General features: G+C 36.1%; 1 protein-coding gene across 2 annotated transcripts in view; it reads left to right on the top strand.

Moving 5' to 3' along the window:
- The window catches only part of LOC144979899 (hemicentin-1-like), a 166,146-nt gene that overhangs the window by 68,543 nt on the left and 79,349 nt on the right, over window positions 1-18,254 (top strand). For both annotated transcript variants that reach the window (XM_078927161.1, XM_078927160.1), the window contains exons 4-8: window positions 4,884-5,035; window positions 14,704-14,826; window positions 15,646-15,817; window positions 16,487-16,711; window positions 17,394-17,578. In XM_078927161.1, coding sequence (XP_078783287.1) covers window positions 4,884-5,035; window positions 14,704-14,826; window positions 15,646-15,817; window positions 16,487-16,711; window positions 17,394-17,578 — 857 coding nt within the window. The remainder of the gene's footprint in view (window positions 1-4,883; window positions 5,036-14,703; window positions 14,827-15,645; window positions 15,818-16,486; window positions 16,712-17,393; window positions 17,579-18,254) is intronic.

The raw sequence follows: 18,254 nt of genomic DNA, 5'->3' as shown, positions 1-18,254 counted from the left end.
ATGAAGTACGGTGAGCAAATAAAGAAGGCATCACCCCTCTTCTCTAATTAGGTTACAATTTGAAATGAGTGTGACTACTCCGTGTGTTTTACTCTTGTAGGCCACGGTTTTCATCGTGTAGCGGTCTTTAACGGTTCAAGAATGAACGATCCCACGCTCTCAAAGGTCAAACCGGTTCGAATTTCCAACAGTCTCTCAGGAATGTTCAATGTCTTCATTTCCCAAGGACCGTAGGACCGTGGTCCTTAAGCTTGCCAAGGACCGCCCCGCACTAATTTCGAGGCGATGGGTTACAAATTTTTTTTTTATCATCTCAATTTTAGCCAGAAACTGATTACTTACTACAAGTATCGAACGATTAAAATGAGTTTCAACTTGCCAAAACGCGTCAAACCTGAGAAGTTTAAATCCTTTGAAGACTCAGTTTTAAGACGTCCCAGGTTTATTGAGACTCCATTTTTTTTATTTGGACGGATTGGGGGTCATTGGAGGTTTTCTTTATCCAGACCTGTCTACTATTAAGAAAACGTCGTAGAATTACGAATTTTTGGCTCCAATTCGAGAAGTTCATGAGAACTTCATAATTTTAAGGATTTTGAAGTTTTATTTGAGCTTGATCTTTTATATAGAGCAATATCCACCAAAACGTGCTCAAAGCGCTTTGCAAGGGGTCCATGGCCAACAGCAACACTTTACAGTATGACGTGACATGACGCCTGTTAGACGGTATTGCAATATTTTCGAACAGAGACTAAGTTTTGACGGCCAGGTACTCATTTTGCACCTGAGTACGGTGAGAGAGTGTAAGTAGAGTCTTTTCCAAGGACTCAATTATGCTAGCTATGACGACTACATTATTTATCCCTTAAAAACCGGAAGGTCTGTCTTAACTGGAAAAAGCAACATTGTGGTAGTATTACTCTCGTCTTCGGACTTGTAAATATCCTTGTTTCTAGTATGCCTCTCTAGACAATATAGATAGAACGAAGTTGACGTCACTCAGGTCTTTGTTCTTTTTTTTTTTTAATCCGCGTTTATGAGTAATTCTCGCTAAACTATAATAACCAAGCTATAAACGTTTAAGGTTACAAATAGTTTTGTGTTTTAGTCCGTTATACTTCCGGATGGGAATGTTGTGAGCTTCTTTGCCAAGCTCACACTATCTATACCTCTCTAGACAGTATATTATTATAATTAGGGAGAAGCCTGTCTCAGGGGTACGATCTTTGCTTCGTACCCAAAAAAGTACCGAGTTCGACTACCCATCTCGTTGTGTGGCCTTGAGCAAGACACTTCGCCCTAGCTCACTTTACGGTGCTGCACTGCAGCAGCTAACGCCTGAGTTATTCCAGTCTTCCCTTGGAATAGACCCTAAAGACAAATTTCCCCTTGGGGATGAATAAAGGGATTTTGTTTTCTTTCCATAAACTTGAGTCCTTAAAAAGGGCTCTTAACTCACTTTCCCTCATCGCACTCAGGCGGAACCTCAACTATGCGATGAGCGAGGCTCGAACCCAGGACCTTTCGATCCGAAAGTGAGTGTCATACCAAAAGACCACATAACCGCACAATAAAATGAGTAACTGGACAACAATAGCGTTATGTCTGTTGAATAAAAATAAACTTGTAAAAACACCTAAACATGCATAATGTCTCGTCCTACGCGTCAAATATAGCTATATGGTTGAGATCGCATGTAAGAAGCTTTGAACACAATAGGGAATGAGATTAGCGGAAGTGTAGCGTCCCTTGATTGGACGTCGCCTTACAGAGAGAACGTCAATTTGGTTTTGAAGTGTCTCAAGCCGCTTTCAACGGAAGCGATGATGAGAGACGCATGCGCACAACCAACATGACGTTCTCTCTCTAATAACTTTTCCGTCTGTGACGTCACAGACTATTAGGGATATTGCGCTATATAGAACAGAAAATATATTTTGCCAATGTGAAAATAATTGTTCTTTCCGTGTACGACAAGATCAGATAATGGGATTCCCGTGGTTTTGCTGAATGTTTGTGGAAATACCAAATCTATTGACGAAATTATCAAAGCACGAAACAGCAACACTTGAATTAATGCGGCATCCAGTCGTACTCTAACAAAACATTTTTTTTTTTTTGGAAAAATTTGGCCAGAAAAGTTATGCCTCAAAATTCGGAGGATATAAACGACGCTCAACTTGTCAAAGAGTCTCGAAACCTGGCGCTTCTTTCATTTTTTCGAAGTGTAAGGTTCGATACAATGTGCAATCATTTGCAGGCCTGATAACCCAAATTGCTATGGGCTCATTGTTGCAATGTTAATATTCTCAAACCAACGCAAAATATTGTCCATTACAACAGTGTTAAAACAAGCCCATATTATCTGAATTCGGCAATCAGACCGCTAACATGAGCAGATCGGTCTGATACTCTTGAAACGTTTAAGCAAGTTTGGTGTAACTTGTCATCTATTGATATTTATCAAAGTAAACATTTTCGGACAAAATGAAAATAAAACCTTTAGTCATGGTAAGCAGTTTTGTCAACAACTAAAAATATCACGTTGTCACGACTCTTTGATGTGCTAATTATTATCTAAACTGTAATAGTGATGGCGCAGCACACATTCATGGCCTATCCAAAACATTTTAGCCTTCTAATGATAGGTCATTTCCTGTCTGGGGGTTAACAAAACAAGAGTCATAATTTAGCCAACTGACAAGATAACACTTAAATAAAGGAAAGAGTCTCGGGGTGTGACCTCAGCATGAAACATGTACATCCCATTTTGCCTGACAATTGTCTTCACCAATTCGCCACTTAAGTAAATTTTGGATCATTTAGAACATTGTTTATCAAGTGTTTTGTGTCATCATTTGTGTCATCTTTGATGTCTTGTTGGGCGTTTGAGAGTAACCATGCAGTCTCAAAACCATTGGGCATAATGATGGTGTACGTGCTTTTTTAGACGTCGCAATACAACACAAATAAAAGGGATAAAAGGGTGGATGGAATTTTTGAAATTGTTTTTGACATTTTTTTGAAATGATGTTGTCACCCACCCATTAATCCATTCCATCAGTTCAGTCATTTAATGAATCTAATCATATGAATTATTACCAGCTTAAAAGGAAATAAGTACAAATTGGAGGGGTGGGTGGGGGGGGGGGACTCAACTATGCGATGAACGAGGCTCGAACCTAGGACCTTTCGATCCGAATGTGAATGTCATACCACAATTCACATAGCCGCACATACCTATAAACGACACGGCATGACTATCGACGTTATGCGTTTAAGTAAAACACGAACTAGTTCTATATGCCTGACCAATCGTATCAACATTACAGAAAAGTATGTATAACATAATTTAATCTTCATAGTCTGTTTGAGCGAATACATGAGAATTAATCCTAAAACTAGCAGTATTAAAACAATAACAAAGCAGAGGGACTTTAACTTCTTTCATTCTTTTCTCCGCCAACAACACGATATGTTTGACGATATATGTGGGCCTGAAAGTGTGTAACATAGTCCATATTTTGATGGGTCAGAAGTCTACGGGTTAGAACGTGGCCTTCGTAAAGTTATGGCCTGATACTGACTAAAAAAGGAGGTCAAAATGCCAGTCTTTTGCCACAAAAGAAAACAAATCGTGAGTTGGATTCAATAGTTCAACCAATGAAATAACTTGTTTCCAGGAGCTCTACTAACGACAAGTCACTAGGCGGTGCAAAAACCAAATAATGACGTCAAACTGCCAGTCCTTTTGGAATTTAGTATCACGCTAAAACATAACGATGGCTACGGTTAGACAATCCCTGGTGTTTATTATAAATGAGTTTTTATTTTTAACTCTAGCTTTCTTTCTTTTCTTTTTTTTTCTTTTTTTTTTTTATTATTAAGGATAAAATGTGACTGGCATCCGAACCCAGTTTAACCTTGTTGTAATGAACAATATTTTGCGCCATTTTTTGAGATTTCCATTACAACAATGAGCCCATAAGGAAATGGGTTATCAGACCTGCAAATAAGTTCACGCCTCATAGAGCCCATGTTAAATTTTTGCCAACGAGCACAGAATTATTGGCAAATCAAGAGATTATAAAACTATTTATTACAGGTAAATATACGAGTAGCATGCAACACGTTTTATTTTTAAATAAAAGTCTAATTCCGTTGACTCAAATGAGTATTTAGATATCTGCTAGGGCATAATGATAGGTCAATAATTTGACTTTGGCCCTGGAATTACCACCTGGCTGCCCTGTTGCCAGATTCATTTGCGCGCACCAACGGACTTTATTACCAGAACGATTGTGTGGTTGATGGCTCAAAAGATTCGTCTCGACCTGTGGTAACTCCACAATACCGTAGTAGACTATAATGATTAACATCGACGTGTGTCTGTTCTTAATATAATAGCCTGTGTTTCTCACCAACTATACGCTTCAACAGTCGCAACGTCACTTCCCTCGTAATGACGCATGGTAACTTAGTAACTGGCTCTAAACTATCGGAATAATGGCGGACGCCCTTATGAAATATTTCTCCGAGGAGCATAAAAGCGTATCCAGAGGAAATAAACATTATAAATCTGATCATGTTTTGACTTTTACACATTCTGATCACAGGACATATGAAAAGTTCTAGCCAGCATGAAGAATAAAAAGTAACGATTTTCTTTGTTTAGAATCACGATGGCTGTCGTTGATGGGCGACGTGACATCAGACTATTGAATCCAATTGCGGATTAGTTTATCAATTATATGTTGAGTTTAACATTCATGGATACCACCATGTTCATCCCGACACATTGCCTTTATGGGATGACTGGTTACATTTAGATTCGTTTATCCCAATTCTTAAATTTCGACTATTCGACTTTGTATTCCAATCAGGTGATTGTCCTGAGATGAGTGTAGGAGCCATCAAAACAGCCTTAGAAGTATCCCTTCCCCATTCTTTCATCTACGTGTTCACTGATGCCAGGTCTAAGGATTACTATCTCACTGAGGAAGTTCTCTCATTGATTCAACTTAAACAGTCTCAGGTTAGTATAAATTTATACTTATTTTTTTTCATTATAGATAGAAAGAAGATGACTTCACTCAGGTCTTTGTTATTGTTTTTGTTTTTTTTTTTGTTTTTTTTTTGCCATCCACGTTTATGAGTAATTCTTACTAAACTGTATTAATCAGACGACCATAAACGACCAAGATTACACATAGTTTTGTGTGTTGGTCCGTTTTATTTCCGGATGGCACTGTTGTGAGTTTCTTAGCCAAGCGCACACTGTCTATAGATTGAAGACTACAAGAACGAAATCAGTTTCAGTTTAATTTAAACTATTTCCCTCTTTGCCATAAAAAGTAGTAACGCAGCAAAAAAATCGAGAACCTCTCCAATCGGGAAACCAGACAAATTGGGACGAAATTCAGTAGAATTACTCATAAATGTGGATGGCAAAAAACAATAACAAAGACCCGAGTTACGCCAACTTCTTTCTATCTATATCATCACGCGCTTACTATTTATCGAGATTTGTAAATTACTGTTCATTTTTTTACATTGGGTGTGGGGGGGGGGGGGGAAGCGACGGAGAGCGCCTTCCCACCAAATTAAGTGGTATATTCCGGAGCCAGATTGAGCAGGTTGTCACAGAATGAACTTGACCTTCTGATGGGAAAATAGATAAATGAAACGATAATATAACCACAGTCCATTTATTTGATAGAGAGTTGCTTATTTATGCAAATAGACCATTGACATCTGATAGTCTGTGGTTTTCATGTGATCACCGGGATAACAATTTGTTATCATGATTCTAATCAAGGGAGTAGGTGGCAATTCCAAATTATTTAATCGGCCTTGTGCCGCATTTGTAATCGGCTGCGATTCACTGGCGCAGTTTTAAGCGCATGCGTAGTATGCATGAAACTCGCCTTCAGACCGGTAGGTCGCTGTTTCGAGTCCCGCTCCCGGTGGCGCAAAGTTTAGTCCTTGATAAGAACTCTTTACTCGCATTCCCTCTGATGTATTACTCTGGTATAAAATTAGCACTATTAGCAGCTTTGTCTTCATCTAACACACACACACACACACACACATACACACATACACACATACAAACACACACATACACACACACAGACGCATACACACAGATGAATAGTGTCTTTCAGTCGTCATGACTTGTGATCCATGTTAAGTATTGCTGTTAGTTTGAAATAAATAACAATGTGAAACTGAATATAAGCTTCAATTTAATAGACGAAAACAGATAAAATGGACGTTTCGGGTTTCCCCTTTATCAACAAAACAGGATGAATAAAACACTACAGACGAATGAGATAATGTGGTAATGGCGTTGTTAAGATGAATCAAAATTTACATTGCTGTTAGTTTGCGACACCCTGTAAAACATTTTAAACTTTTTTAACATAAAGTGGATATTGCGCTATATGAAAAATCTCTTTGTTTTATTTTAAAGATCACATTTTAACTGGCTAAGTACTGTAAACGGAGTAAGTATAACATAACATAGCATCATCACTTATAGATAGAATGAGCTTGGCCAAGGAGTTCACAACATTGCCATCCGGAAGTATAACGGACCAACACACAAACTCTGTGTAACCATGAACTTTTATGGTCTGGTTAATACAGTTTAGTGAGAACAACTCACAAACGCGGATGTCAAAAACAATAACAAAGGCCTGAGTGACGTCATCTGCATACTATCTATAGATTCTCACAATGAGAGCAAAAGAAGCTTTAGAGTATGCCAACTTGAGGCATCCTTATTAAAAAAAAGTTAGGCTTGTTGTTTTTAATTAGATACTATTTCGCTTATCCACTAAACTCGACTCAGGTGTGAATGAGTACCGTGCTGCAGGCAGTGTTGGATATTGTAAGTAAGAGTGTTAGTATAAAAACGATTTCCATCCGTTTTATGGAGCTAACGTGTATCCAAGTTTCCATGCAATTAAACACACACACGCACACACACACACACACACACACACACACACACACACAGTCAGTTCCAATTGCTTGCTACGCTATAACCATAATATATATATTGAGCTTTTTTATATAGCGCAATATCCACTAAATGTACTCAAAGCGCTTTACAACAGTAACATTAAACATGTAGGACGGGACATGACGTCTGTTAGGCGAGATTACAAATTTTCGGACAAAGACAACGCTGTTAACGGCCAGGTACTCAGTTTACACCTGAGTACGGTGAGAGAAGGTGATTAAAGAGTCTTTTCCAAAGACTCAACTATGCGCCGAGCGAGGCTCAACCCAGGACCTTCCCATCCGAAAGCGAGTTTCATACCACTAGACCACATAGCCACACAAGTAGTGTGACGTCTTTAGAAGCGGCTGTCACATCGATCAGACCGAGCTATCCAACCCACCGTTGTGTGGTGGACAAAGGGCGTACGCTCAAACCTCGTGTCAAGTAGGACTCGAACCCAACCCTTTTGCTTGTCAGTTATGATATTATGCCGGAATGAACAAGTTAAATAAGATTGAATTGAATTGAACATTTGAAGAAAATAATTACTCAACGTGAAGGCAATACGATTTAATAGTCTGACGTCACATACGCCCAGCAACCAGCAGCTTGGTTCTAAACAAAGAAAATCGGTACTTTTAATTCTTCATGATGGCTAGAACTTTTTCACATGTCATGTGATCAGAATGTATAAAAGTCAAAACATGATCAGATTTATAATGTTAATCTCCTCAGGATACACTTTTATGCTCGTCGGAGTAGTATTTCATAAGGGCGTCCGTCATTGTTCGATAGTTTAGAACCAGTTACAAAGTTACAATGCGTCATTACGACGGAAGTGACGTCACGACTGTTTAAGCCTATTGTTTTTACTTACATTTCATTTCATGACTTCAATTCAAAATTCAAGTGAATCACCAGGTTCACCTTGACATGATACCGTTTTGTGAGCTGTGTCACAATTTAGCTATTAGGATCGCAATCTAATTGTAATTACTAAACATAAACCAGATGAGACATACATATACATCGTGTACCTACTTATATGCAGGTCTGATCGCCCAAATTGTTATGGACTCATTGTTCTAATGGAAATACTCTCAAACCAACACAAAATATTCTTCATTACAACAATATTAAATCAAGACCAAAATTGCGCTAGGTCATCAGACCTACAAATAATGCATACGTCGGACAGATTTCAATATGTTTTTGCATGTCTAGCTTTTAAAAACTTTTGAATTTCTCAAAAAGAAATAAGTAAATAAGTAAGTGAATGAATGGATAAATAAATAAATAAATAAATACATAAATAAATAAATAAATAAATAAATAAATAAATAAATAAATAAATAAATAAATAAATAAATAAATAAATCATAAAAATAAATAGATTCATGATATGAAAAATGAAATAAGGGTAACAATTTTTATCATTTGGTAACCTACAATTTGATTGTCGGATAAGACAATGAATGACCAATTATTTAAGTGGCATTATAACTTGATCCCATCTCCTTATAAGGTCACAAGAGATTGTGTTTGCCATACAATTAAGTTTGTAAAATATACTATGCAAATTCACGTTGATTACATTCCCTGGTTATCTGTCCTCCTTCTGGCAATTTTGGGTCATTTAGATTTCGTCACGATTGGTTATTGTACGCTCTCTGGTATTATTCTCATCATCCATCGTGACTTGTACTCTTGAATTAAATTAAGATTTAACATTCTAACCTAATAATAACCAAAAGTTGAAGACCAGAATGAAAGTAGTGGAAACATAATATGTTATATGGAATAACCTTCCTATTATGTTCAATGTATGTGTTGTTTGATGCAAGCGAGGGTTCACAGTGTAAAACGCATACACTTGTGAAGAATAATATAGGTATTAAAATTGTCCCAACTATCGGGAGCCTCTGTGGTGTAATGGTAGCACGTCTGACCGGTAATCAGAAGGTCTGAAGTTCGATCCTCAGTCGAGGTGGACTGATTTTTTTGGGATGTTTTTTTTTCTTGTATTTTTCTTTCATGCTTTGTCTGGCACCTTTCATACACATTTGTTCAGTTCTTTATCTTGCACTCTTGAGCATGTTTCCGGTCAGCTGTCCCCACGTGTCCCGATCCTCTGTGGTGCGCATGGAGCATATGTTGCTTTTAAAATCACTTTTCGCAATTCTTAGGATATTTAAATATGTCATTCTTTGTCTTCCTCTTGCTCTTTTTCCATCGATCATCCCAGATGTCACCAACTTTTCTATTCCGTTATCTCCACACATTGTGTCCCAGAAACCGTAACTACCTCTTTTTGATGGTACCTATCAATATTCTTCCTTTTCTCACCTTCGCTAGCACGTCCTCGTTCGTATACTTGTCTGACCATGATAACCTCAACTATCTTCTATACATCCACATCTCAAGTGCCTCTAACCTCTTAGTACATTCTTTGTCAAGCGTCCACGTTTCACAACCGTATAAAAGGTTGTAACATACGTTTCCACTACTTTCGTTCTGGTCTTGAACTTTAGGTTATTGTTTGACACAACTTGGTCGTATTTTATGAAACACATTTTTTGCTATTGCTATTCTTTATTTTATATTCTCTATGTCACGTGCATCATGGGTAGTGATGAGTATCACATATTATTATTTATTATTCTACCTCTCCCATAAATAGTAACGCGTAATGATATCCAGTTTTGTGACGTCAGATTAACAAACTTTAAATTCCACTCAAATTACATTTTCAAAAAAAGAAGTATCGTTCAAGTATTTTTGAAAACGTCTTTTATTCAGAAATAACGAAATCAGAATCGATTGAGGGGTAGATTTTACACTTTTGCGTTTTGAAATTCGAACTCTTTTCCCAACGCCCTCTCGCAGGCTCCGGAATTCCAAAAAGCAAGAGTGTAAGAATCGTATTTTATTCCATTAAAGTTAGAGTTGAGACATAGCTAATCTCTTTCAATTCACACCCTGACCGTCAAATAAACAGAGAAATAAATAGATATATACCAGATGATTTATATTTCGATTTACCAAGGATTCATCATGATCAACGCGCTTCGCAATGATTCTTTTTCTCCCCTTTTTGGCCATATGGAATCAAATGTCCATGTCATACAGTACAAGTTGCCTTCTTGGTGTCCTTTATGCACTGGCACTCTTACAACATGCTTAACTGAATAACCCAGTGGGGTAAAAATAATCTGTGTAAAGTTGATTTTACTTCTTCTTAGAGGTACAACGCCGAGGCTTAAGTTTTGTTGCCTAATGACCAAAGCTCCAAAAACCCAACATCGTTTTGTTTTTCACACAATAATCGTGAATCTGAGTGTAGAGTTCGGTAACTAATGAATGGAACGAAATTGACGGTACTCAGCTCTTTGTTTTTTTGAATTATTAGTTCTCACGAAATTCTATCAATCATGCTATTCACTCTGCGACGTCCCATGTTTGAAACTTTTAGCCAAGATGAGGGACATATAAATCGATCGATATTTGAAGGACGAGTTTTCTGGCCAAATTTTTAAATAACTGGTTTACCAGAGCACGACAGTTAACTAGTTAATAAATAATAGCCTGGCAAATGAGATGTGCAATTGCAACTTGACATGCGTGAGGTCAGGACCCTGCCAATTTTGTTGCATTTACCAATCTTTCCTTTATGTCAACGTTATTTGTCAAATTACCGAACAATGGCAGATATTGACATTTTTTGAGACCCTTCCTACACTGACAAAACAAACCATTTATACTTTTTTACATTTTGACCAGAAAATTATTCACTTCAAACATAGATCAACGAAAACGACCATCAGCTTGCCACAAACTCTCAAAGTTGACTCTACTTTAAAATATCAAGTTTGGGAAATTAGGGGGCAAGCAGTGGTGTAAGATAAAGATCTAAAAAAAAACCAGTGTGAATGAAATCGTATCAGACTGCCTCTATATATGTTATAATTATTTTCAAAATGTGATATCATGGTTAATCAAATGAGAACGCAAGTAATCCATTGATCATTGCTTTTCTTTAAAAAATCTTACCCCCCCCCCCCCCCCCCCCCTCTACACACCTCTTTGCTGCATGTATCATCAAGTTTTTTTTTCGCAGTGTAGTTTTATTCTCTTAAATTGAGCTTAATAAAGTAATTGGATTCAATAGTCTGATGTCACGTCACCCACCAACGGCGAGCAGCGTGGTTCTAAACAAAGAAAATTGGTACTTTTTATTCTTCATGCTGGCTAGAACTTTTCATATGTTATGTGATCAGAATGTATAAAAGTCAAAACATGATCATCTTTATAATGTTTTTCTTCTCTGGATACACTTGTATGCTCGTCAGAGAAATATTTCATAAGGGCGTCCGCCATTGTTCCGATAGTTTAGAGCCAGTTACTATGTTAATATGCGTCATTACGAGGGAAGTGACGTCATGACTGTTGAAGCCCATTCATTATCATATATAGTGTCAGTCAAAGCAGAAAAAAAAATACAAGAAATTATTTTTTTTAACATTACCAAAAAATCTCCCTGCCTCGAGTCGGGAACAAAGCTCGGACCTCCAGATGTGCTAACGTTATACTATAATAATAATAGAGGTTACCCGATAGTTATGACGTGTTAATGCCTATAATATTTTAAACAATTGTCCGCTGTGAACCTAGTCGTGGTAGGCCGTGGCCTTCGTAAACTCATGGCCTGAAACTGACCAACAAATGACGTCAAAAGACAAGTCTTTGACCACAAAAGAAAACACATCTTGAGTTGTATTCAAAAGTTCAACCAATGGGATTACTTGTTTCCTTGACCACTATTATGAAAGACAATTCACTAGGCGGTCCACAAACCTAAAAATGACGTCAAAATATGGGTCTCAGTGGGGTTTTAGTGTCAGGCTATAAGTTAACGATGGCTACGGCCAGGCTGATAATTTGGGATGGCTTTGTATGTGTGTGTGTGTGTGTGTATGTGTGTGTGTTTGTGTGTATATATATATATATATATATATATATATATATATATATATATATATATATATATATATATATATGGTGTGTGTGTTTGTTTATTCTTGTATTTTTACTCTAATTTTTTCAGACGTTATTTCAAACACACCTTTTTCAGATTTATATCTTACAACCAGTGCCCGCTCTATAATTTGAAAGTTTAAATTGAGCTTAAATTAAATTGAGCTTTTATATCGTGCAGTATTCACTAAACATGCTCAAAGCGCTTGACAAGGAGTCCCTGGCCAACAGCAACATTTAACATGCAGGATGGTACATGACGCCTGTTAGATGATATTACAATTTTTTTTTCGGACAGAGACAACGCTGTTAACGGCCAGGTACTCATTTTTACACTTGAGTAGGGTGAGAGAATGTGAGTAAAGAGCCTTCTCCAAGGACTTAACTATGCGCCGGGCGAGGCTCGAACCCAGGACCTTCCGATACGAAAGTGAGTGTCATACCACAAGACCACATAGCCGGTTAAGGGAAGTTTAGGTCAATTGATATTTGAAGTAAAAGTTTTCTGGTTTTAATGTAAAATAATGTCTTTTGTCAGAGCACTGCAGTGAAGTATTTGCCCAAAATATTAATATTATCACCAATAATTTGCTAAGAGTAAGAGGCGAGGGCAGGTTGAAGGCCTAACACTTAGTTGCTACCAGCGGCGTGGCATGCTTACAGTATAAAGTGGTGCCAGACGAAAATGACTTACACATGCTACATGTGTAAATATAAAAGAAAGAAAAAAAACCTTACATACTTGTAAAGTAAATTTGCATGGTGATGTTTCTATTCCTGCAAATCTTTTCAATAGTTTGTTTATATAAATCACGAACGAATATATTGATTGGAGTTTGGACACTGAGGGAAATGGCTAAAGGGACACATGCAGACATTGAATGTCAATCGAACAAAGGGTAATTTCAACACTTACAAAGCGTAAGAATGTAAACAGCCCATGGCCTATTAAAAGAGTACTGTAGTTACGTCATGAAACAGCCCCATTCCACTTCGGAAATCAAACATGACACCATACAAGATCTCTCTCTCTCTCTCTCTCTCTCTCTCTTCTCTCTCTCTCTCTCTCTCTCTCTCTCTCTCTCTATCTATCTATCTATCTATCTATCTATCTATCTATCTATTTATCTATCGATCTACCTATTTGTATGTGTGTGTGTGTGTGTGTGTGAGATGAACGCGCACGCACACACACACACACACAAAGTCAAACACGCATATTCACGCGAAGATCATGCATTTAGCATATAGCATCACTATCAAGAAATGTTTGACTTAACTGGTTCACATTCCTTCATATCAATTTTTGCAGCAATAATAATAATAATAATAATAATAATAATAATAATAATAATAATAATAATAATAATAATAATAATAATAATGGTGATGATGATGATGATGATGATGAGGGATGATGATGATGATGATGATGATGATGATGATATAATAATAATAATATATAATAAATAATAATAATAATAATAATAATAATAATAATATAATAATAATAATAATAATAATAATAATAATAATAATAATAATAAATTAATATATACAATAATCACGACACAGAGAGAGAAACAAATGAACTTGTTAATAATCGTGATTTCGATAATAATAAAGATGGTCGAAGTTACCATACTATGACTAGGACGTTGGAGCAAAAATTCCTCGGCACCTGAGGCGGGTTTTTTCTTGTATGTGAAGATGGTAAAAATTCGAGCCAGGTATTCAATGTGGCAACATTATAGTACATTATAGTAATAGCCTTATGGAGCCAGCAAAGATCCGCTCCTTGGAATCGTGTGAGTGGGGAAATCCAGTCACTCGCTCAGCCATAGTACACAGTCGCTGACGCTGTGTGAATCGGGAGAAAAGCGTGGGTAGAAGGCGTTGTGACAGAAAGGGAGTCTGTTTCGCACTGTTGATAAAAGGCGATATATACCATTTCTCAGTTTTATATATTTTAAAAAATGCTGTTATCCATTTTTAAAACATGGATGTGGTGCCAGGCACCATTTGAACCAATAGAGCCACGCCCCTGGTTGCTACATAGAATGAAAAAGAGCTCGCTCGTGGTCATCAGAGGTTGACGCTGTCAACAAGCAACATCCCTTCAAACCCCTAGTACATGAGGGAGGCAGAGGATAGATCGTCGTGGAGGCATGGCAACGCGCACACAAGCGCAAGCCACGGATGAGAAGAAGAAGATGAAGAAGAAGAAGAAGAAGAAGAAGAAGAAGAAATGAGGAGGAGGAGAAGGAGAAGAAGAGGAGTGTTTTAATGTGTAGATCATGGCGACACTTAGAAGTTGACAATTCAGGTGTATTTTGACAGCACGTATTTTTTTTTTTACATTTTTTTTTTGACATAAAATGTTTAGGTAGACTAGATATTTCATTATCGAATAAACCAATCACTCGATTTTCTTTCTTTAATTTTTTATGATCTTCTGTAAAAAAAAAACAAATAAATAAATTAATAAATTCCATTGCTTTGTGCATATTAATCTAATGCACGCAGACAGTAAAATGAAGATCAAAGAGCTAGATCTAGATACATTTTTTTTCTTTTGTAAATTCAGTTGCAAAAATTACATTAAACTTAAATCGTGTCAAAACATTGAAAAACTGTCCTTTGAATATATGTTTCAGGTGGTGTTCGTATTAACTGGAGATTGTGGTAATGTCACCCATAGTGGATACCGGGCATATGAAGAGATTGCCGCTACCAGCTCTGGGCAAGTCTTTTTACTGCCGAAGTCACAAGTCAAAAAGGTAATATAACACTAAAAATGACCGAAGTTTGTAATGTTTATTATGATCATCATCATCATTATCATCATTATCATCATCATCATCATCATCATCATCATCATCATCATCATCATCATCATCATCATCATCATCATCATCATTATCATCATTATCATCATCATCATCATCATCATCATCATCATCATCATCACCATCATCATCATTCTTCATCATCAATATTATTATTATTATTATTATTATTATTATTATTATTATTATTATTATTATTATTATTATTATTATTATTATTATTATTATTATTATTATTATTATTATTATTATTATTAGGGTTAGTTATATGTCTTAATAAAGTTGCAAGGTTGATTTGTTTTTGTTTTTTTCCTATTAGGGTTAGTTTAATGTGCTAGGTTTTTCTTAGGGTTAGTTGAGGGAATATTTGGGTTGTTTCCCTTAGTACAAGAAGCTTTCGGAAGGCCACTCAGACTCGGAAATACAACAAAAATATTATTGCGATTTTTAATGATTATTTTTTTTTACAGAATTTACCACTAGGCCTGGATTGAAATGGCCTAATTGTAAAATGATGTTTTGTAGGCCTTGCAAAACGCCTGATTAATAAAATAGTCTAGAGGTTCTCTTATTCTTTAATCGAGGCACCACGACAAGATCAACCCATTTTATTTTTATTTTCTCAAATCTGCATTAAGATTGTTTTCATTTAATTAATTTTACGGCTTAATTTTATTTTTAAAAACTGAGTCTTTTGTAAAAGATCGTGGTAAAAATTGAATGACCGGAACTTTCCATTCCATCTCATAGGTATTAGAGTTTGTCAAAGTTGCTATTCAAGCAAGGAAGGTCAATCTTTTGTCCATCAATGAGGATGAGGGTAGAACCCAAGTCTTCAACATCCCCCTGGACTCTCATCTCAAAGAGGTTACAGTATCTGTCAGCGGAGAGTCCCCCCGAATCTTTTTACGGGACCCAGAAGGTAAGGGCAAAATGGTTTCATATTATTGAGACAATCTAAGAGAGTCCTTCCGAAAGCTCCTACATCCCCAGTATTCTTGGTTTTTTAATATAATGCTCTCGTAGGGGATTTGGGAAGGGGGGGGGGGCTTCTTTTTTAGTCTCCCCCCTCCCAAACCCCTTACTAGAACATTATAAAAAAAGTTCCCCCCCCCCTCCCAAACCCCTAACTAGAACAAGAATACTGGGGATGTAGGAGCTTTCGGAAGGCCTCCCCAATCTTTTGATATCGTAACTGAGAACTATTGGAAACCAGATGGTATTGGTATCTGTATCTGTATCTGTATGGTTGGGGTTTTCGGTTATGTGGTTGGCGAAAGTGAGTGCTCGGATTTTTCTTTTGTTTGGTCGTGGCGTGAAAAAGGAGCTATTAATATATTATCAATATTAAGTTATTGTTATTAAGCTGGTTAATCCATTTGTTTAGCTATTAAGTTACAGTAAAACTTTTATTAGAAAAAGTTACAGTAAAACAATTACTACTTAAAGCTATGGTTGTGAAACTCATTCATATGAAATACCTAATGTAATTCCATCCATAATTTGTATGAAATGAATTTTACATTATGGGATTCTTATGCTGCATAATGCATTTTCCTTTACTGCATAATAATTATTATTTTTTTCCCAGGTGTGAGAAAAAGTTTAAAGAATGGATTGACTGAATTGTTAAACCTGAACAACATCCTCATCTACAATCTGAAAGACCCTGTCCCAGGAACTTGGAGACTGCGAGTGAGCAGTTCCAGCGCTCACACCCTTCGAGTCACTGGTCTTAGTCATGCTGATATTGCCTCAGGTTTTTCCAAGTACCCAACTAAAGATATGGCTCAAACCCAATTAAGACCCATAATGGGTAGGTATCCTGCATGATTTGCAAACTATAACCTTGTTCATTACCTGGGAGCATTAATTCTTTCTTAGATAAATCATGCGTTGAAATTTAAATATTATTACAGATGGCAGGATTATTTCAACTCTTATTTATTAACTACCATCCTCTTTACGGAATAATGATGATGATAATAATAATAATAATAATAATAATAATAATAATAATAATAATAATAATAATAATAATAATAATAATAATAATAATAATAATAATAATAATAATAATAATGATGATGATGTATAATATGTAGCATTTGTATAGTGCATAACCATGACTAGGTCATGCTCTATGCGCTTTAAAGAATATGCAGAAATTTCCTGACATCACGAAACCAGTTATAGTTTAAGTGCTTTTGAATTTGCATATATGTCATTTTATAAATGCCATTTTAAAAGAGGAATGATTAATAATGAGAAAGAATGAATACATGGATTGAAATAATCCTACTAAATTCAAATACTTAGATACCAAGGCAATGGTAAACAACGTTAGCGAATAAAATGTATGTATTTTGCAGGAAAATACTAAGTATAAACAGAATTGCATGCATACTTGTTTTTTTTTAAATGATAATACTTGGTCTTTGACTTGGAATTGGTGATTGGAGAAGAATTACTACAACTGTTTATTTTTCAAATTTCAGGCATCCCAACAAATGTGCTCCTCAATTCCACTGGCCTGGAGTTCCCTAACAACCTGAATGATCTAGAGCTTGTTGACCTGAGAGGGAATTCCCTCATGAAGTATCCCTTAGATAGAGACCCTTCTGTGCCTTCTTTATACAATACAACTTCTTTTATACCCCCTGAGCAATACTTTTATGTTAAGGTTAGTTTAGTGTGTCTTGTTTCATTTGATACGTAAAACCCCAGTCTATTTTACGGGTCAATATTTTGCTTTAGTCTTATGTAAAAGTAAATCAAAGTGTTCACTAATAACATCTTTTATTATATATGACTTACCCCATCAACTGGGTATTTTATTTGAATTAATCAGGTTGAGAGAATTAAGTATTAAGTCCAAATGATAATAAGAAAGTTGAATGAAGTCTCAGGGAGCAAAGTTATCTATTCGTCTTTGCCATCCATGCTTTTATATTGGATACATAACGATATAATCCTTTTTAGGTGAACTCCCTAGTTAAGTTTGCTGTCGGTGTTTTGATAATTTGAACAAGTATTGTTTTAGTTACAAAAAACATCTTCAGATTTGATTCAAAGAATTGAATCACGGTTGGGAGGGTGTGGCATATTTATAGAAATTATAAATCTGTACGTCATACAGAATCCTATTTTTAAAAAAAGAAAAAAAAAAGAAGTCACTTAAAAGGTTAATTACCTCTGCATAAAAGTGGACGAACTTGACTTCAAGACATGTTTTTATTTTAGGATCCTTTTTAGTTTCTATAACATACCATAACGTTCGTTTAGTTAAAAGAATGTATATTTTTTAAGTAAACAACTTAAAGAGTTTTATTAAATTCGTTTGAAATGGATTGATGAAA

This window comes from Berghia stephanieae, chromosome 9, assembly GCF_034508935.2.
Source record: "Berghia stephanieae isolate SIO BIC M18660-M18661 chromosome 9, UCSD_Bste_1.3, whole genome shotgun sequence".
Taxonomy (NCBI): domain Eukaryota; kingdom Metazoa; phylum Mollusca; class Gastropoda; order Nudibranchia; family Aeolidiidae; genus Berghia; species Berghia stephanieae.
Note: the sequence above shows the minus strand (reverse complement) of the source record. Positions and strands in the feature narration are given on the sequence as shown.